This window comes from Gavialis gangeticus, unplaced genomic scaffold, assembly GCF_001723915.1.
Source record: "Gavialis gangeticus isolate Ggan-Ray unplaced genomic scaffold, GavGan_comp1, whole genome shotgun sequence".
Classification (NCBI taxonomy): domain Eukaryota; kingdom Metazoa; phylum Chordata; order Crocodylia; family Gavialidae; genus Gavialis; species Gavialis gangeticus.
The window spans coordinates 9,554,025-9,577,556 of record NW_017729025.1 but is presented as its reverse complement, the minus strand read 5'-3'; the positions used below and the strand labels follow the sequence as shown (position 1 = coordinate 9,577,556).

General features: G+C 46.9%; 3 protein-coding genes across 3 annotated transcripts in view; 2 read left to right on the top strand and 1 right to left on the bottom strand.

Annotated features, from left to right (window-relative positions):
* MNAT1 (MNAT1, CDK activating kinase assembly factor) overlaps positions 1 to 4,151 on the top strand; it is a 215,422-nt gene extending 211,271 nt beyond the window's left edge. Inside the window, exon 8 of the mRNA XM_019518377.1 lies at positions 3,688 to 4,151. Coding sequence (XP_019373922.1) covers positions 3,688 to 3,808 — 121 coding nt within the window. The 3' untranslated portion in view covers positions 3,809 to 4,151. The remainder of the gene's footprint in view (positions 1 to 3,687) is intronic.
* A 2,972-nt stretch (positions 4,152 to 7,123) lies between these two features.
* TRMT5 (tRNA methyltransferase 5) lies at positions 7,124 to 17,442 on the bottom strand. The gene is made up of 5 exons (XM_019518376.1): positions 17,393 to 17,442; positions 13,375 to 14,030; positions 10,798 to 10,922; positions 8,598 to 9,252; positions 7,124 to 7,476 (listed from the first exon to the last, which is right to left on the bottom strand). The coding sequence occupies exons 1-5, from the start codon at positions 17,395 to 17,397 to the stop codon at positions 7,403 to 7,405; spliced, it is 1,515 nt and encodes a 504-aa protein (XP_019373921.1). The 5' UTR covers positions 17,398 to 17,442; the 3' UTR covers positions 7,124 to 7,402.
* Positions 17,443 to 17,582: 140 nt separating this feature from the next.
* SLC38A6 (solute carrier family 38 member 6) overlaps positions 17,583 to 23,532 on the top strand; it is a 70,353-nt gene continuing 64,403 nt past the window's right edge. The window contains exons 1-3 of the mRNA XM_019518375.1: positions 17,583 to 17,739; positions 18,207 to 18,328; positions 19,103 to 19,176. Coding sequence (XP_019373920.1) covers positions 17,608 to 17,739; positions 18,207 to 18,328; positions 19,103 to 19,176 — 328 coding nt within the window. The 5' untranslated portion in view covers positions 17,583 to 17,607. The remainder of the gene's footprint in view (positions 17,740 to 18,206; positions 18,329 to 19,102; positions 19,177 to 23,532) is intronic.

The window sequence follows — 23,532 nt, the reverse complement described above, 5'->3', positions numbered from 1 at the left end:
GCGCCCAGAACTGGACGCAGTACTCCAGCTGCAGCCTGACCAGTGCTGCATAGAGGGGGAGGATCACCTCCTTGGACCTGCTAGAGATGCACCTGTGGATGCACGACAGGGTGCGGTTAGCCCTGCCAACCGTGACCTTGCATTGTCAGCCCATGTTCATCTCGGAGTCAGTAATGACTCCTAGATCCCTTTCTGCCTCCGTGCTCTCAAGAAGGGAGTTTTCCAACTTATAAGTGTGCTGCTGGTTACTACTGCTCACGTGCAGCACCCTGCACTTGTCAGTATTGAAGCACATCCTGTTTATGTTAGCCCACCCCTGTAACCTATCCAGATCTTGCTGCAATCTTTCCCTCCCTACTAGCATGCTCACCTCACCCCCAATTTTGGTATCATCAGCGAATTTGAACAGGTTGCTTTTCACCCCGTCGTCCAAATCACTGATAAAGAGATTGGACAGCGCAGGCCCAAGGACCGAGCCCTGGGGGACTCCACTGCCCACTTCCCCCCAGGTCGAATATGACCTGTCCATCACCACCCTCTGAGTGCAACACTTGAGCCAATCTGCAATCCATCTGACTGTGTAGGCATCAATGCCATAGTTGCGTAGCTTTTTAATGAGGATGGGGTGGGAGACGGTGTCAAAGGCCTTGCTGAAGTCTAGAAAGACTGCGTCCACGACAACACCTGCATCCATTGCCTTTGTGACCTGATCATAAAAGGCAATCAGGCAGAATAAGTAAACCTCTTCTTCCTGCTTTCTGCTTAGAAGATTTACAGGTAGTTAAAAGAAAGGTCTGAAGAACAGCGCGCTCTGGAATTCGCTAACTCGTCAGAGCAGTTGCCTGCAAGTTTCCCAAACCCAACTGAACTTGACTTTTGGATGCAGACTTGGCAAGCGCTTCTTCCTGTGCTGCTGTGAAGGTGTGCACGAAAAGGCCTCCACCAGAAAGCCCAGGCAGCCCACGCAGCAATGGACTTGTGTAACGGCCGTGAAGGAATTAAAACAACACAGATGTGGATCGACGTGAAGGAGGCAAAACGCTGTCGGCTCCTGGTGTGGTTTCAGCGCAGCAGATCCTTTCAGCGTGCTTTGGTGAACCACAGTAATTAACGGGCTCAGAACATCAAGTTTTGATACTCAGCAAGAAAATAAAGGCCACGCTTGAAAGCCAGCAGCGTACCATGTTGTTTTATTGGAGAAACGAGAATGCGTGCGGGTTGCCATGGCAAAAATGAGGTTTAAACCTTTTCAGCAGTAATGACTTTGTGCTGTTTGAAAGATCGTATCTGAAGGAACCGGGAATGCCAACATTTGGGAGCAGGAGACATTTTTGAACGCCTGACAGTCCCACTGAAAGGCGCCTGGGAGGAGTGCATGTAATGCAGAAGGAAGGTTTTACAAGGAGAGGCAGGCTGTGTTGATTTCCCTTTTCCTTTACTGTAAAAATTCAGGCCTTAGCAACCTTTATTTTTCCTGGGGTGCTTCCTGACGACTGGAAGACCATTATGTTTCTGCAATGAAAAACCTGATGCAAGTGAAACCCAGTGTGGATGGGAGGTGATATTTTCTACTAAAACCGTGGAGCGCTCTGGTTTAGCAGATTGGTGGGTGGTGGTTTCGCTTAAACAGTAAGGAGAAAAAGTTTTCCTTGTTAAACTTTCAGTATTTCTCCACTTCTGACTGGGCAGTGGTGGGAGGTGGAGATCCCAGTTCCCATTTCCCATATCAGCCATACCGGAAGTGCTGCTACAAAACTAGGGAAGACAGGAGAGAGGAGGCTGCTTCTGATGCTCTGAGATGAGCAAAAAATATATTTTTCTCCTTTGGTTTATATGCACCGGGCTCTCTCATTCATAAAAAAAAGCAAACAGGGAACAGCCTTTGTGTGCGTGATCTTCCCCTCCTCCCAATCCCCGTTAATTGGTCCTAACGCGAATTAGTAGGGAAGGGGAGGAATTTGGTCATGTGCCATGCTGGTATTGCAACAAGCTTGTTGGCAGCACCTCGAGGAACAAGCCTTCGTGGCACCGGGCTTTTATTTTTGCAGTACGAGGCAAAGGGAATCTGTTCACTTAACACTTGACCAGCGATAACTTGATTATAAACGTCGCCCGCATCTGTGCCGGGTCTGTTAGGTGCAAGAAATACAGTTTCAAACTGGAGTGAATCATTTTTAAATAAATGTTTGTGCCCATTTATGGCATCGATGGGGATGACTTTATTGTGCTGTTTCCTATAAAAGCTGCCTTGTTTTATATACTCTTTATGGAAACAGCATGCAGTCGTAAACTAGAAGATGCAACTACGCCGGGTCTTTTACTGGTGGTCCTGTGTTTTCCTGCCAGAAGTGCAGCTGTTTCAAGTTTCTCAGGATAACTTATAAAAGGCTGTGTGCACACTGCAAGTTTATGCTTGAATTGCCAAGCCAGAGGTGGAATGACTCAACCTTCCCGGGAGCGACATGTACCGAGACGCGATGAATCAAAACAGCTCATTTAAACTCAGCGGCTTGCCTTACAGCTCTGGAAACCAGTTCTCATCTGCGAGACTGCATCCGGCCTGTCAAGTTGAAGAGCTGCTCTGGTGACGACGTTGGCCATAACCCGGAGCTCGTGCTCAAAAGGATGTCGCAGGCTGGTGTACACCTCAGTTGAGGATCTGGCCTGCTGTCTCTATGCAGGAGAGGGGATTATGAGGTTGCATCCTTCAATAAAACATTCGAGGCTCATTGAACCCTGTTGCTTTTTACACAAAACTGTCACTTTTAATGGGAGGGCAAAATGGTTTCAGGATGAAAGGGCTAGAAGCCAAGAGCTCTGTAAAGAACAAGTGAATGTCGTCTTCTGCAATTTCCATAGTTTCATAGTTTCTAGGGTTGGAAGGACCTGAGCAGATCATCTAGTCCGACCCCCTGCCATGGCAGGAAAGAGTACTGGGGTCAGATGACCCCAGCAAGGTGTTCATTTAGCCTCCTCTTAGACCCCCAGGGTAGGAGCCAGCACCACTTCTCTTGGAAGTTGGTTCCAGATCCTAGCCGCTCTGACCGTGAAGTATTTTGGGTCCTTGGCTCAAATGTGGGCTGGCTGTTCTGGCGCCTGTGTGGTATTGGTGCATTTTCTTATAGGCAGGTTCCCTCAGCAGCTCTCTGTCTCAGCTTCCCTATCTGTAAAATGGGTATATGGCTTAAAAGCATAAGGGTGCTGGGAAATATTCTGGCTTGTTGGTGCTCCCATTAGACACCAGTGTCGCTGCATCGGGTCAGCAGAAACACTCTGGGCATCGCAGCTCGGGAAACGCGATGTCAGTATTGCTGTCTCCAAAACCACCAGGCCTCTGGGAATCCTTCAGGCAGTGCCAGGATGTTCACGTTGCTGTTGTGTCGCAGCTACCGGGGGCTAGATAAGTCTATTAAGCCGTCAGTCTGGCACCTTTCACTAGCACTAGGGCCAGGTCCGTGACTGAATATTTAAGTTTCTCAAAGCGTGCACCACATATTCAGGTGATTTGGCACAGCAGGTGTGCAGTCTGAAATGTGGGAGGTGGCTTTGGCACTGCTGTTTTCTGAACCCACAGGTCTTAGATTCTGAATGACAGAAGGGAAAGGACTGCCCCAAACTCCAATCTGTCTAGTTCCTGGTGCGTAGGATGCATCTGTTTGCAGGCTCAGACAATGTTCTGTGTTTCAGGTACCTAAATCACGTCCGAGCTGCTTCTCCACAGGATCTTGCTGGAGGCTACACTTCTTCCCTCGCGTGTCACCGAGCCCTGCAGGATGCTTTCAGTGGGCTCTTCTGGCATCCCAGCTAGCTGGCATACACCCGCCTGGGAGAAATGGATGCTGGCGAGGAACAAACAGCGAATTTTGGGTACGCTGCTACCCTCTGCACTATGGGGAAGTGGCTGTCCCTTCCCTGCTTGAGCCAGCTCTGTTTGGGTATTCAAAAGAAAAAAGTCTGCACCCGAGCTATGTGAAGTGAGATACGTGCTTGTGGAAGGGGGAACTCGTTAGTCATGGGGCACTTTGCTGAAGGAGGCTGAGAGGCACGAAGCCACATCAGATGGAAGATGTGAATAATTCTGCGGTGTATGTTTGAGGTTTAAAAAACAGACTTGTAAATTTTTTAGAAAATAAAGCCAGACTTTTTATTGACTCGTGTGGTTTTTTTGCTCTTACTGCAGGGCTGCATTGGCACACGCATGTAAATGCTATTTTGGTTATAACTAGTCTTGTCAGTATTCAAGCTTGTGTTTTCTTCCCAGAAAGCTAGTGTCCTCCTTCCCCCCCCCCCCAGCTCAGCTAGCACGTTTGGTTCCTGCTGGCGGCCACAGATGAGGAGACACCACTTGCAGACTTCACAAAATGAGTGACATCAGATACCCGTGTCCGAAACAGAAGCAAGATCTCTGGTTGCGAACCTTTCACCTCTGTCCCTGCAGAAGCAGCTGAAGTGCTGGTTGATCCCACTGCAGGTCATTCTAGTTGGTGGAGGCCAAACTACATGGCCAGGAAGGGAAAAAGCCTTTAGCTTCCTTGCGGTAGTTTTTCCCCACGGAGCTGTTTTGTAAGCAGCACAACAGGCTTCTAGTTCAGGAGGGCATGCCCACAGGACACATCCTCCTCCACCTGCCCACATCTGCTCTCCCAGGCCTGACCTTCAGGATACTCCCGACCCCACAACCTTTACTACCGCTGGTCCCCTTCAGGGAGAGGGAGGGAAGCCCAGAAACCGTTGTGGAAGAGGTGGAGCCTTGGGCATCTTAACAGGCATCTGCACTGTCTTGTGGATGGGCCATTCTGGGCACAAAGCTAGCAATGCAAGCATGACCTGCTTTGGGCTAGTGCAGGTGGAGAAGGAGAGAACCTCCTCCCCTCTTCCTCTGGTTATTTGGGAGTTCCCCTTTTAAGCTCCAGCTCATCGGCCCTCTGAATGCAACTGCTTGCTGCCTTCCTGCGCTTAATGTGAATGCAGAGACAGGCAGCTGGTACGTGCAAGCAATTAGTTACCTTGCCAGCAAGAGTCGGTGCAAGGCTCTGTTTCTGGGAGTAGAGACAATAATTACACACGCGAGTCTGCACTGAATATTTTGAAACCGTGGCCTGCAATGTGCCTAAATGCAATTATATTTAAACACCTTAAATGACATATGAAGTACAATGGAAGGCTCTCTTGAGCCACAGGGCCCAGCCCCCTGCATTTGCAAGCAGTCATTTACCACAGGAATCCCCCAAATTGTCAATTCCTCATACACATCATCTAGACGCAATCTCCAAACACCATACAACAGGGGTAGCCAACCTGTGGCACAGGCAGCGTCTGTGTGTAGCACATGGCAGATCAGGGAGGGGACAGGCAACGTGGTAGCAGAAGGCAAAGCAGCAGATCAGGAAGGGAGCACAGGACAGGAAGCAGAAAGCAGAGCAACAGATAAGACAGAGGAAGGGGATCAGACTGGCACTCAGGGAGGGTGTGGAGCTCATTTGCAACAAGCCTGCCAACACGGTTGCTCCCTGCTGCCATACAACATGCTAGGGGAGAGATGAGGACAGAGCCAACACCCTGTCCCTGACCACTTCCCTGTAGCTGCATTCAGATGTTCCCAAGATCCTAGGAAAAGGGCGATGCCCCTTTCTAGAGGAAGGCAAACAAAACCCAGGTCTCTGGTTTCTACTCTTGTAGCACCTAGGAGCCCCAACCATGGGACAAGTCTCTTCCAAACAGACTTGAAAGGACTGCAAGACAAGACCCAAGCAGCGAGTCCCTGGGGAAGTACAGGGCAGTGGCAAGATGCTACTGAGCGGTAGGTGTGAGGGTCTCAGCAGGCCAGCAGCTGAAGCCCTCAGTCTTCTGTAAGCATCACTGCAAACAAGTCTTTTAAGGAGGGATCTGAAGGGGAGCAAAGTGGCTTTGCAGGTGTTTCCAAGCGCACGAGGGGAGCATGGGAGAAAGCACAAGCATGTCAGTGTAGCAAGAGGGATGATAGAGGTAATTGTTAAGAGTTTGATGCTGGAGGCACAATGATGGATACAGGGAAGGAAGGGTTTGAGAGTGCAGAATAAGAGAAGCAGCCAATGGAGCAAAGCAGGCACATGTTCGCAAGGACTAGGAAAGGTAGCTCTGCAGTAGCATTTTGGGTAGATGAGAGTGGTTCAATACTGCATTTGCCAAACCAGAGATGTGAGATAAGAGCCTGGTCAAGGGCGTTCTAGGTGTGTGCAGCAGAGGAAAGGCCCTGCTTTGAGAGGGTATGCAAAAAACAGAAATGCAAGATTTAGACAGTCTGACTGAAAACATAGAAACAGGGTCAAAGATGATGCCCAGGTGGGCCCGAGTGACAGGCAGGATGGTGATGTTCCCCACAGCAAGGGAGAAAGATGCAAGTGGAAATGGGGTCCCATTTTAGCTGAACAGAGTACAGACACTTAGATGTCAGAGAAAAGGCTGATCCTGTGTGCATGGATAAGGTGACCCATGAAAAGGTAAGAGGGAGAGGGGAAGGGTTCAAGGGCAGAGCCTGTGAAGCCCACACTGAAAGCTTGAGGGGAAGAGGAGCATCCTCTGAAGGTCTCACTGAAGTCACAAATGAAGAGATGCAGGAGAACGACCAGGAGACTGTGGGGTCCATGAAATAAAGGGGAGTGTGGGTAATCGTGCCCTATATGCCAAGCTTGTACCAAATCTTTCGTGTTGCATGCTGATGGTCGTTTAGTAGTCAGTACAGTAATACGGCAGGGTCCTTCCACCTTTAGCTAACAGCATGGAGCTCTAAGCCCCTCCTGTTAATACCAGTGATCACTGGCGCAGCACAGATACAAATCTGTGCATCTACCTGGACCTCAGAGCATGTTTTTCAAAGCTGTCTTTACTTAGACACACTGGATCTGCCTGAGAAGCCAAGGCACACCCAGCCAAACTGTGCCAATTCAGGTGGCCTTGCACATACAGCATCATCACAGAAGAGTTCACGTTTCCACAGCTTCAAGGCGGAAGGAAATGTCCATGTTCAGGTGCCACCCTGCCATGAGCTGCATAAAGCTAAACCAGGAGACGTGCCTAGTCTGGGTTAGCACACCACGCTTTACTTTTCCTTTCTTAAGGAAGGACCTGGACAATGGAACCGTTATAAAATGAGGAAATAAAGTTTAATATCCTGTGCAATAAAATAAATGATTTCATTGCTTTGATGCTGGAATTAAAAAAAAAAAAAAAACCAAAAAAGCCACCAGGGAGCAGGCTGTTCACAAAAGAAAGATGCAACGCACACTTTATGCATTAGGACGCTGCATTGTCTTAGCCTAAGGAAGAACTCAGCCTGCCTTGATTAGCCTGAAGGCCAGAGGTACCCAACCTGCATTACCATGTCTTCCACGAATTAATGACAAAGGACTGGTCAGTGCTCTTGTCAACTGATTGATTTTTCTTCAGAAGAATCTCCATTTGGGCGCAGACGTTTAGAGGCCGGTTCCTCTGGACTCACTGGAACAAGATCAAAAAGGGGTAAGTTATTTCACAGGCAACAAAAGAAATCTATACGACGGTGTCTGCACTGAACTACTGGAGTCGCGACACTTGGACATATCACTGAGACAGGTCAAGTCAAAGCAGAGAGCCAGAGTGGGCAGTCTGACCTGGGTGGAGCTGGAGCTGGAGCAGAGAAGCAGTGTGGGGAACTGGAGACCAACCCTGGCTGTGGTAGCTGAAGGAGTTCCCTGCACTGAATGGAGAAGCGATACAAGAGGCTGGAGGAATTGTGAGTAGGCCCAGGAGGCTGCAAGCTGAGAGAAACTCGCAGAGCTGAGCAGAAGCCTGGGGAGAGCTTAGAGAAGGCAGCCCAGCTGCAGCTGCACTGGATTGGGTTGTTCTTTATGCTGCTGTTTTGGTTGAAAGGCATGGGAGGAAAGGAGGCCACTAAAGGTGACCTGCAGAGGGGCTTAGATTACTGTTGAGTCAGTGGGCTGCCGGAGGCCCTGTGAACCATGACCCGGTTGTCAGAGCCCGAGCAGTGGTGCAGAGCAGGACACCCAGGACCACCATTCTGGTTCTCTGGAGGTGCTTTCCAGAGTTATTAATAACAGCAAAGATGCAGCAGGCAAAGCCAGGGTGATACTTGGAGTGAGACCAGGGTGGAAGGAGCAGGATTAGAGTGGCTACAAGGAGGTGCTGCTCCCACTGCTAGCGACAGATCCCATTTCAGAGGGGAAGTTTAAGCCAAAACAGAGCTAAAAGATGTAATGTGAACTGGCGTAGCTGACCTGAGGATGCACGGTTCCACTGAACTTGGGAAGAGTTTCAATAGATACTTCTGGGAGGGCAGGTGGCTATATAAGCATTTCCCTATTAAAACGGGTAGGACCTGATTCTGTCTGCTTGGAGGTTTCAATCCTAAACTGACTCCATGCAGCCACAGAACCCACCATGCAGATGGGCCCCAACATGCAGGAGAGGGACTAAGACAATAATATCATTGTGCCCGAGGTGAAAGTTAGCTCCAGATTCATCTTAATCCTCTCTCTAATATACCCCTGACTTCCTTTCTGAAGTGTCAAGGCTGCAGCTTGCCAGCGCTAAGAACTGAGCAGCATGAATCTAGGACTTACCTTCAGGAGGGCACTGCCTCTTGTACAGCACATCAGCTGGGACCTGGAAACTAATGCACAGCATTTCCTTATTTGGTGCCACATTTCTCACCAGTCGAACAGAACAGCGTCCCTCTAAGAATGTTCCCAAGAAAGCTTCTGCTCTGTCTTGAATGTCTTTGGCAGGATTATCGTGTTTGGAGAAGCTGTAACAGTGCACTGTGGGAAGGAGATTGGAGCTGCATGGCTCCCCGTCTAAGAGATGCTTGAAAACATCCAGAAATTCAACAGCCAAAGCTGGCAAATTCATGACTATATGTAGAGAGTTTTTCTTTTCTTTTGTTGAAAGCGAGAGCTCTTCAGTTAGGTGTTCTTTCACAGGCCCCCTGAGGAAATCCCGGCCATCCATGTTAAAGACTTGTATTGTTCTGTCCACCTTGTTCAGTTTACAGTTGTGCTGAAGCCATTTGTAGGAGTCAGGGTTTAGATCATTTGCAAATACTCTGCACTTCTTCCTGGCTGCTAGGATGGCAAAAGGTCCAACCCCAGCAAAAACATCAAACAGAACATCCCCCGGCTTTAACAGGTCGACGATGCGGCTGTGCTCTGTGCTCAGGCGTGGGTTCCAATACACTTTGGAGAAGTCAAATTCATATTGGATGCTGTTTTCTTTAACCTGAAAGTCCAAGACATTGGGTTAAACATCTCATATTCAGATTCCAGACACATGCATGTTTAAGCACCAGAATTAATTTACTGCAGCAAAAAAGAAAGCATGTTACTAAAATGGAATGGGTACATTGATATTAACACTATTGATGGAACAAATGAGTCTTGTGTGAGCAAAATAAAATTTTTGTCCCCAGCTGGCACTCTCCCCTTTCTATGGAAGGGCCACAGAAAGATGCTGTAGCCACTGTAGGGAATTTTTCAGTGTCAATCCAGCTATCTGGCCTGCATTTGTATAAACTGACAAGCAGAGGGGAAGCAACTTTAAAAGAATCATAAAAAAAAAAAATCCTTAGTCCCTTCAAGGGCTTTACAGCAGGCTGCCAGCTGCTTTACCGCTAGCTGGTTTCAAAAGGGGATGCCTCAAGCCCTCTTTTGTGTCAAGTCCATAGTGACTGTCTGAAGGACAGACAATACAAGAATAACAGATCTAAGCTACATGGGACCCAATTCTACAGCATTTTGTAAGGGCGCTGCACTTGGCCTCTGCAGATAGCAGACATCAAGCACCTGAGTCCCATCCAACAGGAAACTTGATGACTGAAGTCCTCTGAATGGACAAAAGATGTAATATAACACCAAAAGGAGGTGGATAGTTTAGACCACTGCACAAGTTTATGGCCAATAATGAGAATTACTGCATCATTTCAACTGCTAGTTCCCAAACCATAGTTTACATTCTGGTGCCAACAGTGCGAGAATCTCTACAGGACTCCAGCCTCACTGAAATAAAAAGCTAATACTGTCTTTGCAATCTTAAATGAAATCTGATGCTTTATATTCCAAGTAGATCTTGCACCTACATGTGCAGAAAACTTTACTGCACCAAACTAGAAAATTGCTTTGTTTCAGACTATAAATTTAGTTAAACAAAACAGTGGATAATGGTTGCTTAAACTTCCATGTGAACCTCAGATACCCAATTTAAGGAATTATATTTTGCACTTAAATAAAGTGCCTTTCATCCCAAGGATCCTAACACACATTATTACGGTGAGTTTTATCATCACAGGCGTTTGCTTATGCCACAAAGTGGGTCAGTGGTAAAGATCAGCACTCAAGTCTCAGTCCTATTTTCCAGCCACTGTAGGTGAACACACATTTATCTTCTTGGGCAAATACATTTAACAATGCAAAATAGCCCTCATATGCTTCTGGGTAAAACAGACCAAGAGATTCTAAATAAGGATCGCTGTCGAAATCCATTACTCGACCCAGATTTGAATGGGTGGTAAAACCTATAAAAACTGAAATAATGCTTAGCTACATCATCCCTACGAAGATGATCTTAACAGGGCCATTATTTCACTCCCCATAGGCTGGGATGTATGAAACATCACACAGCTGTCAGGTACTGAGAACCACAGGAAGAAAAGAAAGAGTTTAAAAAGTTTTCTAGCATCTTTCAATTGTCCCTGCTTTTCTACTGCACCTGCGTTGTAGGTGTTGTTTAAAACCTGGCTGTGCTCAAGGAAATAGGAAAAAACCATACCTTTGTCATCATGTTGGTCTCCCCAGCTAGGATCTCCATTTGAAAATTTCGGTAAGTATTATCAATGGTGTTGATTTTATTTACTACACAGGTGATTCCTGGATTTTTGTCAATGATAACCTGGCCTGAAAGAAAGCAATATATTCAAATCTCAAGTGTTGCTGTTGTACCCACTGATACACCCAGCACAGCAGAAAAGCAGAGGGGTGCTCAGGACCCCCAGCATTGCTACATCTTTAAATTCCTATTATACAGATTTGTGGTTATTTATATTATACAACTAACATTTAGTAAAATGGAAATTTAGTTGTATTTCAAATATACATTTGCTTTGGTAATGACCTACATGTGAAATCATTCACGCTATGGGCAAATGTATCTAGTAACCACTTTAAAAGGGCAGCGTGCATCAGCTGTTCTGTCTAAAGCAGGGGTACTCAATCTCCAGCCCATGGGCCAGATCTGCCCCATGGCACCTTGTCATCTAGCCTGTGGGGCTCTCCAAGTTTGGCAGCGGGGGAACAGTGCCACTGCTTCCCTACTGCCAAATCTTCTGACCTGTGGAGACTCCCAGGCCCTGCGCAGTGTCCGATCCCAGTGAGCAGAGCTGGGTGGGGATGGCACTAGGTCCATGAAGCCCAATCTGGTTGGCACAGGGCCCCTGGGACCCAATCCTGACACACGCCAGGCTGGAGGAGGCAGTGCTGGGCCCCCAAGCTTCAATCCTGGCATGAGGGACAGGGAGGAGGCAGTGCCGGGAGGGGGCAGTGCCAGACCCCAGGGCCTGATTCACTTCATAGACAGACCCTGTGTCACTCATCTGACCCACAGAGCCACAAGGCTGAACATCACTGGTCTGCTGGATGCTGTACCAATTGCAGTTAGTGAACTGTTAATGTTGAAAGGGTTTTCTGACACTTGTATCTCTATGGGATCATGCAGCTGTAACAGGTCCATGGTAACATTTACTAGTGACACAATTATTACATCTGTCATTGTATACTCTCAATGTGGTAGGAATTAGTTCCCCTTGTGCCACCACAGAAGTGTCACAAAGTCCCCCACAATGCAAATACCTGACATTGAAAAACAAAAGGAATCACAAGATCATAAAAAATGAGAGTTGGAAGGCACCTCAGGAGGTCACATCCAGTCCAACCCCCTGCTCCAAGCAGGACCAGCCCCAACTAGATCATGCCACCCAGGGCTTTGTCTAGCCAGGTCTTAAGACCCTCCAAGGATGGAGAGTCCACAACCTCTCTGGGCAACCTGTTCCAGTGCTTTACCTTCCTAGTGAGAAAATTCTTCCCAATATCTAACCCAAACTTCCCTTGCTGCAATTTGAGCCCATTGCTCCTTGTTCTGTATCTGCCACCACTGAGAACAAACCAGCTCCTCTTTGAAACCCCCCTGCAGGGAGCTGAAGGCTGCTATTAAATCCCCCCCTCAGTCTTCTCCAGATTAAACAAGCCCAGTTCCCTCTCTTCATCAGTCATGTCCTCCAGCCCCCTGACCATTTTTGTTGCCCTCCACTGGACTCTCCAATTTTTGGCTACATCCTTTCAGTATCGGAGGGCCCAAAACTGGACACGGTACTACAGATGTGGCTTCCCCATTGCCAGATAGAGGGGAAGAATCACTTCCCACTGAGCTAAATCCTCAGTGACTGTTCCTGCTCTTCAGGGAACCTATGCAGCCCACAAAGGGTTAATCTGTTCCCCCTGGCTTCAGCTCCCCTCACTGTAGTCAGGATCTCCGGACTGCCAGGCCCCTTCTCTGGCTTTTATTTCCTGCCCCTTTCCCAAGAAGCGGAGTAGGGAAGGGCCAGGTTGTGTGGCTAAGTGCAGCCTGCAGTGCTGGAGGAGCCATGGCCAAGGAGGTGAGGTGTGGGGTGGCCACCCCTTGCATGGCACAGTGGTGGAGGGGCTGCCCTCTCCCACAGTACCAGGGGAGCTTGCAGCTAGGGAGGTGAGGCTACTAAATTGGACAGCCTGGTGAATACAGCAGATCTTAGGAGACCTGAGAGCTCCTCCTAGTTCTGCTACTGATCCACGGGGCAAGTGACACCTAGAAACTGCCACGATATACCCAGTAAACTCTCATTTTCCTCCAGGGATCAGATTAATTTTGTAGCTTAATGCAATTTGTACAATCTTTAAAAAGGGATAAATTGGGAACCCAGAAAAGTAGCAATGTCACCAATTCGCAGGGCAGACTGCAGCAGGGAACTACAGCTGCCACATCAAAAGAGAAGTGTCATCCAGCTCCAATGTTGGATCCTGCTGCCGCCAGACACTTGAGTTCAGCCTGACTATTCACTTTTGTTTGCTGAGGATCAAAGTCAAAGCCAATGCTTGGTGAATGCAGGCTACTACTTTTATTGGATTAGGCTGTTTGTCTAATTTAGTCTAAGTATTTGTTTTTAAACACAAGGCTGCCGTAGGTCAGAGAAAAACTACAAAGGTGCCTAAAGTCCTCCCTGTGAATAATGACAAACTGTAGCAACTGTTAAAATGATGCTTATCTAATTGTACACCTCCCAAAGCTTTTTTTATTATTATTATTTTTTTTACATACCGATCAAATGTTTGTAGGGCAGCTGATGATCTCTGAGATTCAAGTGAGCTATATGGCCAACTCTGCTAAATCCAGAGGTGACATCTTGGCCTTCTGGGAGCACTGCTTGGAAGATTTCCTCTGCCTTGAAAAAGTCGTAAGTGAATTCCACATCATGCTTGGATAGTTCAGGAATAATATCAAACTGTTCTAATATTTTTCGGTCAGCTTCTCCCAGGGAACCTTCTGATGACATTTTATGGGGATCCAACAAAACAAGTTTATGGTGTTCATCTTCTGGATCATCAGTCACTCGTTTCAGACCCGCCCGCTGCATCACCATGTGTTTCAGAGATTTCAACAGCCTGTTTATGATTTCTTTTTTCACCTTGAGAACAGGAACAGTAATTGTTTTTTTGAAAGCAGCTCTGTCAAGTATTGTCATGCCACGTACGTCAGGATGTGGTGAATATAGTTCAGGATCAGTTTTATTCTCTACAGTTTTAGGCATCCTAAAGGAACTATTTCTTTGAACCTCTATAAAAAGTCCAGGGAGTCTGTCAAAACGTTGTGCCAATGGCTTCCAAGCTGTTGGAAATGATGTATTCGAGGCAGCTGTTCCAAAACATGTAGTTGTCAATAGTCTAGCACAGCATCCATGTAATCTCCATAAAATCCTAGAAGGGAAATTATTCATTTTATAGACATTGTGTAATCATTCCTATTTAAAAAAATAAGGTTGCAAATCAGGCGGATTTGCTGTTGTCTCAGAATAAAGCCTCCTTTTGCATCAAATCATTCACAATAGTTTTGTAAAGCTCTATTATTATGAACCACATCCCAACAATTTCTATCCCCTGGCAAACTGTGTAAAGCCAAAAAATATATTTCACAGAATCGCAGAGAAAATTACCATAACAGAAGTACTCGTGTCGCAGCCCTGGCAGATTCTACCAAAACACAAATTCTGCTAAATGCCTGTCACGAACTGTCTCAGACGGCACATGAGAAGAAGAGGAGGAAGAAGAAAAAGAACAGGAAAACAGAGCCGGCAGGGACCTCAGGAGATCATTTATTCCAATTCTCCATCTGAAGCAGGATCCTCCCTATATAAACTACCTCAGACAACTGTTCTATCCAGTTGGCTCTCAAGAAATGTTAATGATGGAGATTCTACAATTTCTCTAAGCAGTTTATTCCAGGACAACCATTCTTAATTTTAAGTAATGGACATGATTTTTATGCCAAATGGAGGATGACTTGTGCTTGCTTTAATAGACCCAATATTGCTCCTTAAGTCAAAGGGGAAATAATCCCACTGATTTAAACAGCAGTGTTATTGGGCCCTCTGGTACATCACTCACTGCTGCTGACAGTGCTAATCAAGCACTAGAAACAGACTACAGTCGTGCCAGTGGTCACAAGCAGAACCACTCCTCAGAGGTTCAGCTCACTCCAGTGAACGGGCTACCATAAAAACTGGTACAGAAGTGTGGTCTGCTTGAAGTGCTTCATTTATAGGGTATTGCAGGATGTTCCCTCCCCCCGCACCACTCACCATGCATAATGTGAGGTTCTTGGTGTTACGTGCATGGTACCGGTTCTATCTAGCTCTTTATATTGTGCCCACGGTACAGTATCTGATGTCTGGGCCTCATTGTCTCCCCACAGTGTCTGGGATTTGTCTGAACATAAGATCAATGGAACAACTTATGTCAGCTGTTGCAAACATTTGTTGTTGAAGCTTTTTCTTGCTGTGACCAATCTACCCTCATGCCAGGCCCTAACACAGTTGTCACCACTTTGCCGCTTTTGGCTTTTGTCTCTCTTCAGAATTATCAAAGGCTGCAGTGTGGTCAGAGTGGGCACACGCTGGTAACTGGGAGCTCTCACAGTGCAAGCTGAGTTTTGTGGAAGAAAAAAACCAAAGCCTGGTTCAGCAGACAGTGGAGTCTTCACTTCCAGCCCTTAAACTCAGTCAGCTACTAGCATGGCCACCTGCTTTAAGGGTTTTCTTACTGGTAATGAAAGCACTTATCTTTCAGAGAGTTGCAGCCCATCCCAGATCATGCAGCTTTCTCCATCTCGATAGGTTTTTCCCACCCCTGTCAACTGCTCCCAAGTGGGAACACTGATTTAGGTAATGCTCTTGAGAACCTCCCAGTGCCACTTATGCTTTCTGGTTATTCATTATCATGGCCCCTCTCATCACACAGCAGAAGCTCACCATGTTAAGTCGGAGTCATTCTGTTTTACGGCAACATGAGCTAGGGGAAGATGCTCTTTTTTCCAGGCTTTGCAGGAAATCCACCTTTCCTCTCTGACATAGCCTACCTTGGAGCCATTTGTGTCCCCTTCCTCACCTGCACACTACACGTAACTCCCTCCTAGAGAACTTCCCTTGACATTATTCTGCCAGCAGACATGGGTTGTAGAGGAGGAACTCAATCAGAGACTCCTTCCCACTATTACCTGCACTGGCTGCCAGTAAAACAACAGCAAACACCCAAAAAGACTATTCCCTTCAAGGTTCAAGCCTAAGGGTGTCAGACATAGGGCCCATGACATGGATACAGCCCCTGGAGCCCTATGATCTAGATCTTGAGTCTTAGACTGACCCTACATGTGGGTTGTGGAGGCAGCTCAGTGTTCAGGATGAACCCAGCGCTGTGCGCAACACAGGGGGTTGGTCCAGGCCACACGCTGCACGTGGCACAGGGGTGCACACTGCACGGGGGGGCCCTGCCGAACTAGCCCTATGTGCTGGCTCCGTGTCCAGTCTCAATCTGGCTTGCACACCAGCCCAGCACTGATGAGGCCTCACCTGGATTGCCATATGCAGTTCTGGACCCCACACTTCCAGAAAGATGTGGCCATTTCGGGAAGAGTTTGGCACAGGGGAACAACAATGATTAGGGACCTAGGAGAAAAGGCTGAAAGAATGAGTTATTCAGCCTGGAAAAAAGAATTATAGAAAAGTGGGGCTGGAAGGGACCCCCAGGCCAACCCCTGCCTGAGGCAGGATCATCCTTATCCAAACCATTGTGTACAATCAATCATCTAACCTCTTACCAAAACTACACAAGTCATCACACCCGAACCTGCTACAGCAGGGAAACCATGACGGCCGATGTCCTGCTGCTGTAAAAGGCCATTAATATACACTCAAGAGACTGCAGTTAGAGACTGTGCCCCCCTCTGCAGAGGAAGGCAAACCCCCCCTCCAGTTCAGAGGACTGAGGGGTGATTTGATCAGTCTCCAGGTACCCAGAGGTGATGACAGAGAGGATGGGGACAGGCTTTTGTCTGTGGCAGCAGGGACAGGACTAGGAGCAACAGCCTCAGGTTGCAGCAGGGGAAACTGACGCTGGAGGTTCGGAGGAGCTCCCCGACTGGGAGCACTGGCACCAGCTGCCTCGGGAGCTGTAGGAACTCCAACCTCACAGGTTTTCACAAGCACGTTGGCCAGAGGCCGGGTTGCAAGGCTCTCGCAGGAACAGGAGGCTGCACTAGCTGCGACCTGGAAGGTCCCTTCCAGCCCAGCTGCCCTGCCCGCACCCTCCCTGGGGTGGCGAGGCTGGTCCAAGCCAGGGCAAGTACAGAGAGCGTGAAGGGGCCGGGGCCTGGGCCTGGCTGCACAGCCATTCATGTTAGCCTCCCAGCCTCTGCGTGGGGCAGACCATAAATCGGATTGGCCAATAAGGAAGAAGTAACTCAAACTGGATGGGCCAATAGGGGAGGCATGAATCAAATCGGATCAGCTAATAAGGAGCTGAGTGGATTCGGATCAGCCAATAAGAAAGAAGTTAATCAAATCGGATCAGCTAATAAGGAGCAAGTCGAATCGGATCAGCCATCAGGGAAGGAGTCAAATCGGACTGACCAATAAGGAGTCAAATCGGATCAGCTAATAAGAAGCTGATGGACTAACAGGGATCGACTGAGATCCGATCGATCGGCAGGGATCGCCTCAGGCCCCGCCCCATCCCCTCACAGCGGGGAGCTCCCCACGCCCCCGACCCCAGCGCGCGCCCCTCACCTCATGCCACAGCCGGCCTGCGCGCCCCCGCCGACGTCATCGTTCCGCGCCCAGCCGTGACGGCGTCCGGCAGCGCCTGTCCCCGGCTCAGCTCTGCCCCTGGTGGGGCGGGGTCTCGCCTCAGCCCCGCCCCCCGCCTCGAGACCCCGCCCCCCGCCTCTAGCCAGTTTCCTTGGAGCGGTCGCCGGCCGTGCCGGATCGGACCGTACCACAGTATGTGGCGTGCAGACTGTATCATGCCGCGGGGGGTCGCCGCCATCAACAGGGAGCGCGGCTGGTACCTGTCGGCGCCGCAGCGGGAGGGCGGCGAGGAAGAGGAGGAGAGCGCGCCGCTGTTGCCCGCCAGGGTGCGTCGGGGGGAGTTCTACCGTATTGACGTGATACAACCCGCAGCCTCAGAACGGGGAGGGGGGGGCTTTGTACCGTATTTACCCCATACAGCCGCGGGCCCAGGGCTGAGTCTTGCTGCGGGGTGGAGTTGTACTGTATTTACCCGAGACAAGCTGCAGCCCCCAGGGCTGTAGGGGGAAAAGGTAGGTACTTAGCCGTGCTGTTTAGAGTGGGGAGGGAAGGGGAAGGGATGGAGCCTTGTGCTGTATTTACCCAACACAGCGCACCCACACCCACAGGCAGTGCTGGACCCCCCCCCCATGTACACGCAGAATAAACCACGGTCACAGCCTGCCCCTGCGGGGGGGAGGGGAGGCTGCAGGGGACTGTTGCCTGCTGAAATGTCCTTTATTTGTATTTTTGAATTTTAATTTTTGAATAATTTTTTTTTTTTGCTAACTTGATGCATTTGTTCTGTTTGCAGGCACCCCCGGATCGCGGGAGCTCCTTTGGTTTTGCAGTGTTTAATTTAATGAACGCCATCATGGGAAGCGGGATACTTGGCTTATCCTATGCCATGGCCAACACAGGGATCATGGGTTTTAGGTAAGCCAATGCCCTGCAAAAGACCGAATGAATTAAAAAAGGAAAAAAAAAAAAAGAAGCTCCCATTGCTGCATGTAACGTGTTTCTCTGGGTAATTAAGAGCAAGCTGAGCTGCGGAGGCTCGTGTGGGAGAAATGAGTTATATTGCATAAGACCTGGATGGCTTGTGCCTTTGCCATTAGCCAGTGAAGCTCTTGGCTCCTGTGTTATGTATCCAAATCCAGCCTGTGTGCGCGGTGACAAGAACCCAGCTTAAATTGCTGTCTCTAGCAATGCATTGGGTCCAGCTCCATTCCCGGTGCTGAGACGCTTCCGTCGCAAGTCACGATCTCCCTTCGTTCTGGAAACGAAGCGTGGAGCTACGTGTGTGTTTCAGTGCTACGGGAGAGGTTTTATAGTCTGCGGTGATTATACGGAGGATGGAAGCCTTCAGGTTGTCCCTCTGATTCCTTCCATAAGCGTCAAGTTTGCTAGTTTATATGTGCACGCATATCCCAGATTTACTGTGTGTGTATCTCAGTTGGGGTTTGAAAGGATTAACATAGGTTGCCTTTGCCCTCCATAGGCAATGTACTCTAACGGAGATAACAATGTGAAGAGTAAGGAAACAGCAAATGCTGAGTAGGCCAGTGACCATATGAACTATAGTCAGCAGACAGCCATAAAATGAGGAAATCCTGTCTCGTGATAGATTCTTTCTTGTGAAAGAATCTCTGTTTAAAAAAAAGTTTGTATTTCAGATATTGCCTAAAATGTCAATATTTTGTATTTTAGTATCTTGCTGCTGATTGTTGCCAGCCTTGCTGCTTACTCTGTATTTCTGCTGCTTAATATGTGCATTCAGACAGGTAAGTGAAGAACATGTGCAGAACATTAATTTGTAGTATATTTGTGTCTCTTCTACATGTCAAAGGTGTGACCGTGCAAATTAATTTTTATGACCGTGTCTTCCTATGTGATATTATGCATAATTCACTCAAGCTGTAATATTTTAAGTTTTCATATCTTTGTTGTTTACTTTGTCATAGAGATGTGCATATAAATGCAGAGTTGAAGTATTGCCATAAACTCAAAACCATTTGAGATAAAAAAAAAAAAAAAAAAATTACATTTTCTGATTATTATGCAAAGTAGAATAGCTTGCAACCTTTCAGTACTCCTGAAATGAAAGGTCTTGTTTCTTTTAGCACTGTTTTTACATCTGTATAGATTGGACATCCGCAAAAACTACTTCACAGTTAGGGCAGCTAGGAGCTGGAACCAACTTCCAAGGGAAGTGGTGCTGGCCCCTACCCTGGGGGTCTTTAAGAAGAGGCTGGATGCCTACCTGGCTGGACTCATTTGAGTCCCATTTTTGTTTTGGGGTTTTTTTGTTCTCCCGCCCTGGCGGGGGGTCGGGCTAGAAGATCTACTAGGTCCCTTCCGACCCTAAATCTATGAAACTATGAATTAGGGGTAGCAGTAAACCTTTGATTGCCTGCATTTGTAATCTACATTTGTTCACTTTGCTTATGGATACCTGTCAGCCTTAGTGACCTTATTGGATCATCATCCACCCCATTGCATTTCATCTGCACTTTTGTTTCTTGTCTTTAAAAATGGTCTGATGTTGAATGTCATCTGATTGTGATGTGATAAAGTATTAAATTATCCTAGTTCTAAGCGGTTTATTTAGGAAAGATTTCAAAGAATAACCTCAAATTTTCTGCTACCTAATGGTTTTAATTCTTTCTTTTGTAAAACTGTTATTGCAACCTTAAGCTAGTCCCTTAATCTGTGGTCTATATTGTAGCAAGAAGTTTCTGTCTCTAATCATCTGCCTTCTTATCGTTCCCATCTGTTCTCTTTTCTTTGCCTTAAGGATGGTAGGAAAACTTCTCTTTCCTTATTGCCTTTGTCTTCCATAACTACCTTTGATCACTTGGATGACTGCTTCCTGATTCCGCTCAAGGGACAGCTGCTCCTGTCTTGTATATTTTCAGTAGAGGTAGGGTTATGTTTCTGTAAGATATTATTGACTGTGTGATACTTTTGGACTAAATTGTGGTCATCTTTTTCTCTCTAGTGAGTTAGGATTCCAAGATTTGGGTTATCCAGTAAGTAGCCTAGGAGTAAAAAGTTTTGAAAATTCCCCTTTATTGTGGTAATGGTGATTTTATTTATATACACACACACAACTCTTCATAATCTTTTGATATATTTAATATTTCTCATGGGAGGTATCCATAAGGTAATAGGACTGGGTTTTAGGTGATGCAAGTTTTGTTTACAGGTTGGCGGTAAACTTGCAACAGGCTGGTGGTAAACTTGCAGCTGGCCCCAGGTCTCTCAGCTTTGTCCATTCCCTATCCCTGAAACTGGGTTAATAAAACTTCTTAGTTTCATTAGTTTATAATGCTTTGTATAACGAGTTCAGAGAGCGGATGGAAAAACTCCTATACATGCTAAGTGGTATTATTTTTAGGATGCTGTTAGTAATTATCTTCATGGACGGCCCGTTGCAAAGGAAATGCTGGAGGCAAGCCAAATGGATGGGGGAAGGGAGGAGGAAAAGGCTATTTAAAAAAAAAAAAAAAGAAGGAAAAAAGGAAGAAAAATATTTAATGTTGTCAACTTTGAGGATGTAAACCATCGTTATATCCTGGGTCTCCACGTCATCGTCTAAGAGTAATGTTACAAGTCTAGGCATCCTTTTTAGTACAGATTGATTTAAGCAAGAAGCACCACCAGCATGACATGATGACAGACCTTTCAGTTAGTGATTGCTAATCAGCTAAGGTCTTGTTAGGTTTCACTGGCACCAGAAATATGCTTCAGTGCTGCACTAAGTAAAATTTGATTCAAATTCCTTGATTTTAAATTTACAGGCTTCAGTGTTTTCATGTGATTGCTCTCAGTTTACACTTACTGCAGTTTGGTCAACAGTTCTTCTAGAACAAATAAGTAATTTTTATGTAGGAAAACATTCCAGGTCTTTTAATAGGAAACTGTTAAGTCTAAAAGGTTATGAAGTTGACCTGCTAGGCTTTTATCTTGGTGAAATCTGTCAAATTCTTTATATGTGAGACCCCTTTTTCAAAACAACTAAAAAAGAAGAAAAAAATTGCAGCAGGCTAGGTTTCATGGCCAGAACTACAATAATAGGCTAAGACATAGTCCAAAATTAGAAGGAAAGAGGCTTTAGTTTCAGTTAACATTAAGCCATGAATTGGGAAAACATTTTTAATGAATGAAAATCATAATGTTTGTAGTGTCCGTAAACTATCTATTAAGGCAACATCACATCATGGTCGGATGGGCTGGGGGACAAATGTAAAAAATAAACTATATACATCTGCCACTTCAGGTAAAGCTTCTCTATTAGTTGCACTATAGACAGAGATTGAGTTATATTAAGCACAGACATTTTAATCATCATGTCTGATTTTTAGTGATACGTACCCAGGACACTGTGACATTAAGTCTAGTTGCTAGTAGTGACCAAATGGCTTAGCACATAGCCACTGTAGTTTATACCAGGGTTTTGTGTGTTGCTCACCAGTGACCATTATTCAGCATAGTTTATTACCCTTATCTGTTTTGGGGACTAACCTGTCAAAAAGCTGTACGTATTCGGCAGGAGTAGAGATGTTTGAGCTGCTGCTACTACGTATGTTATATCTAACATATGTATTCATCAGCCTTGCTAGTATCATAATGATTGGTTTAACCTCTCTCATGATAACTGGATGATTTCCATTCAGGGTTTCAGAAATTAAGTATTTTTTACTTATGTTGTGTAAAGTAAAACATTCCTGCCTCCTGCCTCTGTGGGGCAGGAGGCAGGGCCCCACAAAGGCTGACCAATTAAACCAATTCAGTTTATTAATTTGCTCTTTACATTTTCAAATGAAACGCATTTTTATATTTTTGAAAAATTAAGAACACCAGGCTGTTCACGGGACTTAATTTCTAGCACAGATAAAGGATTAATTCTGAAACTCTGAACTCTTGCATAAGCCTTCTTTTCTCTTTCTGTTGATGATTTGTTCATTCCTTTCCCATGAGTATTTATTACGTATTTGTTCCTGCAGCAGTAGAAAGAACCCCTTCACAAGTATAGTGACTAGTTGGCCCTTTAGAATAATCTGTATTTCAAATGATCAAATACCGTATAAAGATATGAACAGGTAACAATACAGAATAGAACATAACCGGTCAGGTTTCTTACACTACTGCAGAACATGAATAACTCCAAAGTGGATGGAGCGCATTTACCCTGAGAGCAGACTGGCCCATCTTATTTTAGCGTACTGTTGATGGCAGTATTAGAGAGGTGTATATAAAACACAGAGCTTGTAAGAAGAATGAGCATTAGTTATTTCCTGTTGTATGTTACACTGACCTTGCTGGACTCGGAGCTTTACAGGCGGATAAGGTTCTGCTTCTGTCTTGAGAACGTCACAATCTGAGGCTGTAGTCCTGTAGTCTGATCCACCTGGGTTTATTCTTAATGGAAGCAGATGTCACCTGTCATTGTTTTTGTGCCACCATCAAACAAAAATGCTATGGGGGCACAAAGCGAAAGCAAAAGGACATCCATACCCTTTTTCAAGCTGCAGTGTGGTTGCAATCAAAGGTAGCAATAACTTGTGCTGTTTTATTGCAGTGGGCATCTATTTGCTTTATGATGGAAGAGTGAGGACAGCCCAGACCTGCCCCGGGCAGGTGCTCTGGGGGCTTGAAGGGCCCGATTCTGTGCATCTTGTGAATTCCTTAGCAGAATCGGAGCCCTCAAGCCCTGGAAGTGCCTGCCTGGATTTCCCCACTTATTGAGGTTGCCCAGTGGTGTACTGGTGGGGGCCAGAGAGAGGCCATGGCCCGCAGGTCCTGGCCTGGTGGGGGGGCGGGTGCTGGTCAGAGAGGCAAGAGCGCCTCCCACATTTGGTTTGTGGCCCACCTGCCTGCCCAGTGGGTTGTGGCTGTCTTTGGCCATTCCAGCTGGCACCCCTCCCTGCGTGCCTGGCGTGCCAGGATGATAATTCCCCCACGGATGTGCCGTGGGGCAGGAGGCAGGGCCCCGCACAGGCTGATTTGCTTTGATCCCTGCACCCTGCTCGGATCATCCCGGGGGGGGCGGAGGGGGAGGTGCAAATGCAGGTGATGGCCACCAGGTGCCGGAGACCCTGGGTACACCACTGAGGTTGCCCCTGGGATCTCATGGG

Bases quoted from the DNA above. Each gene is read 5' to 3' on its own strand.
- TRMT5 (XM_019518376.1), bottom strand. The intron at 10,923-13,374 runs GTATGTAAAAAA...GCTTTCTTTCAG, and splicing joins GCCCTACAAACATTTGATCG to GCCAGGTTATCATTGACAAA. The intron at 7,477-8,597 runs GTAAGTCCTAGA...ATCTTGTTCCAG, and splicing joins GAGGCAGTGCCCTCCTGAAG to TGAGTCCAGAGGAACCGGCC.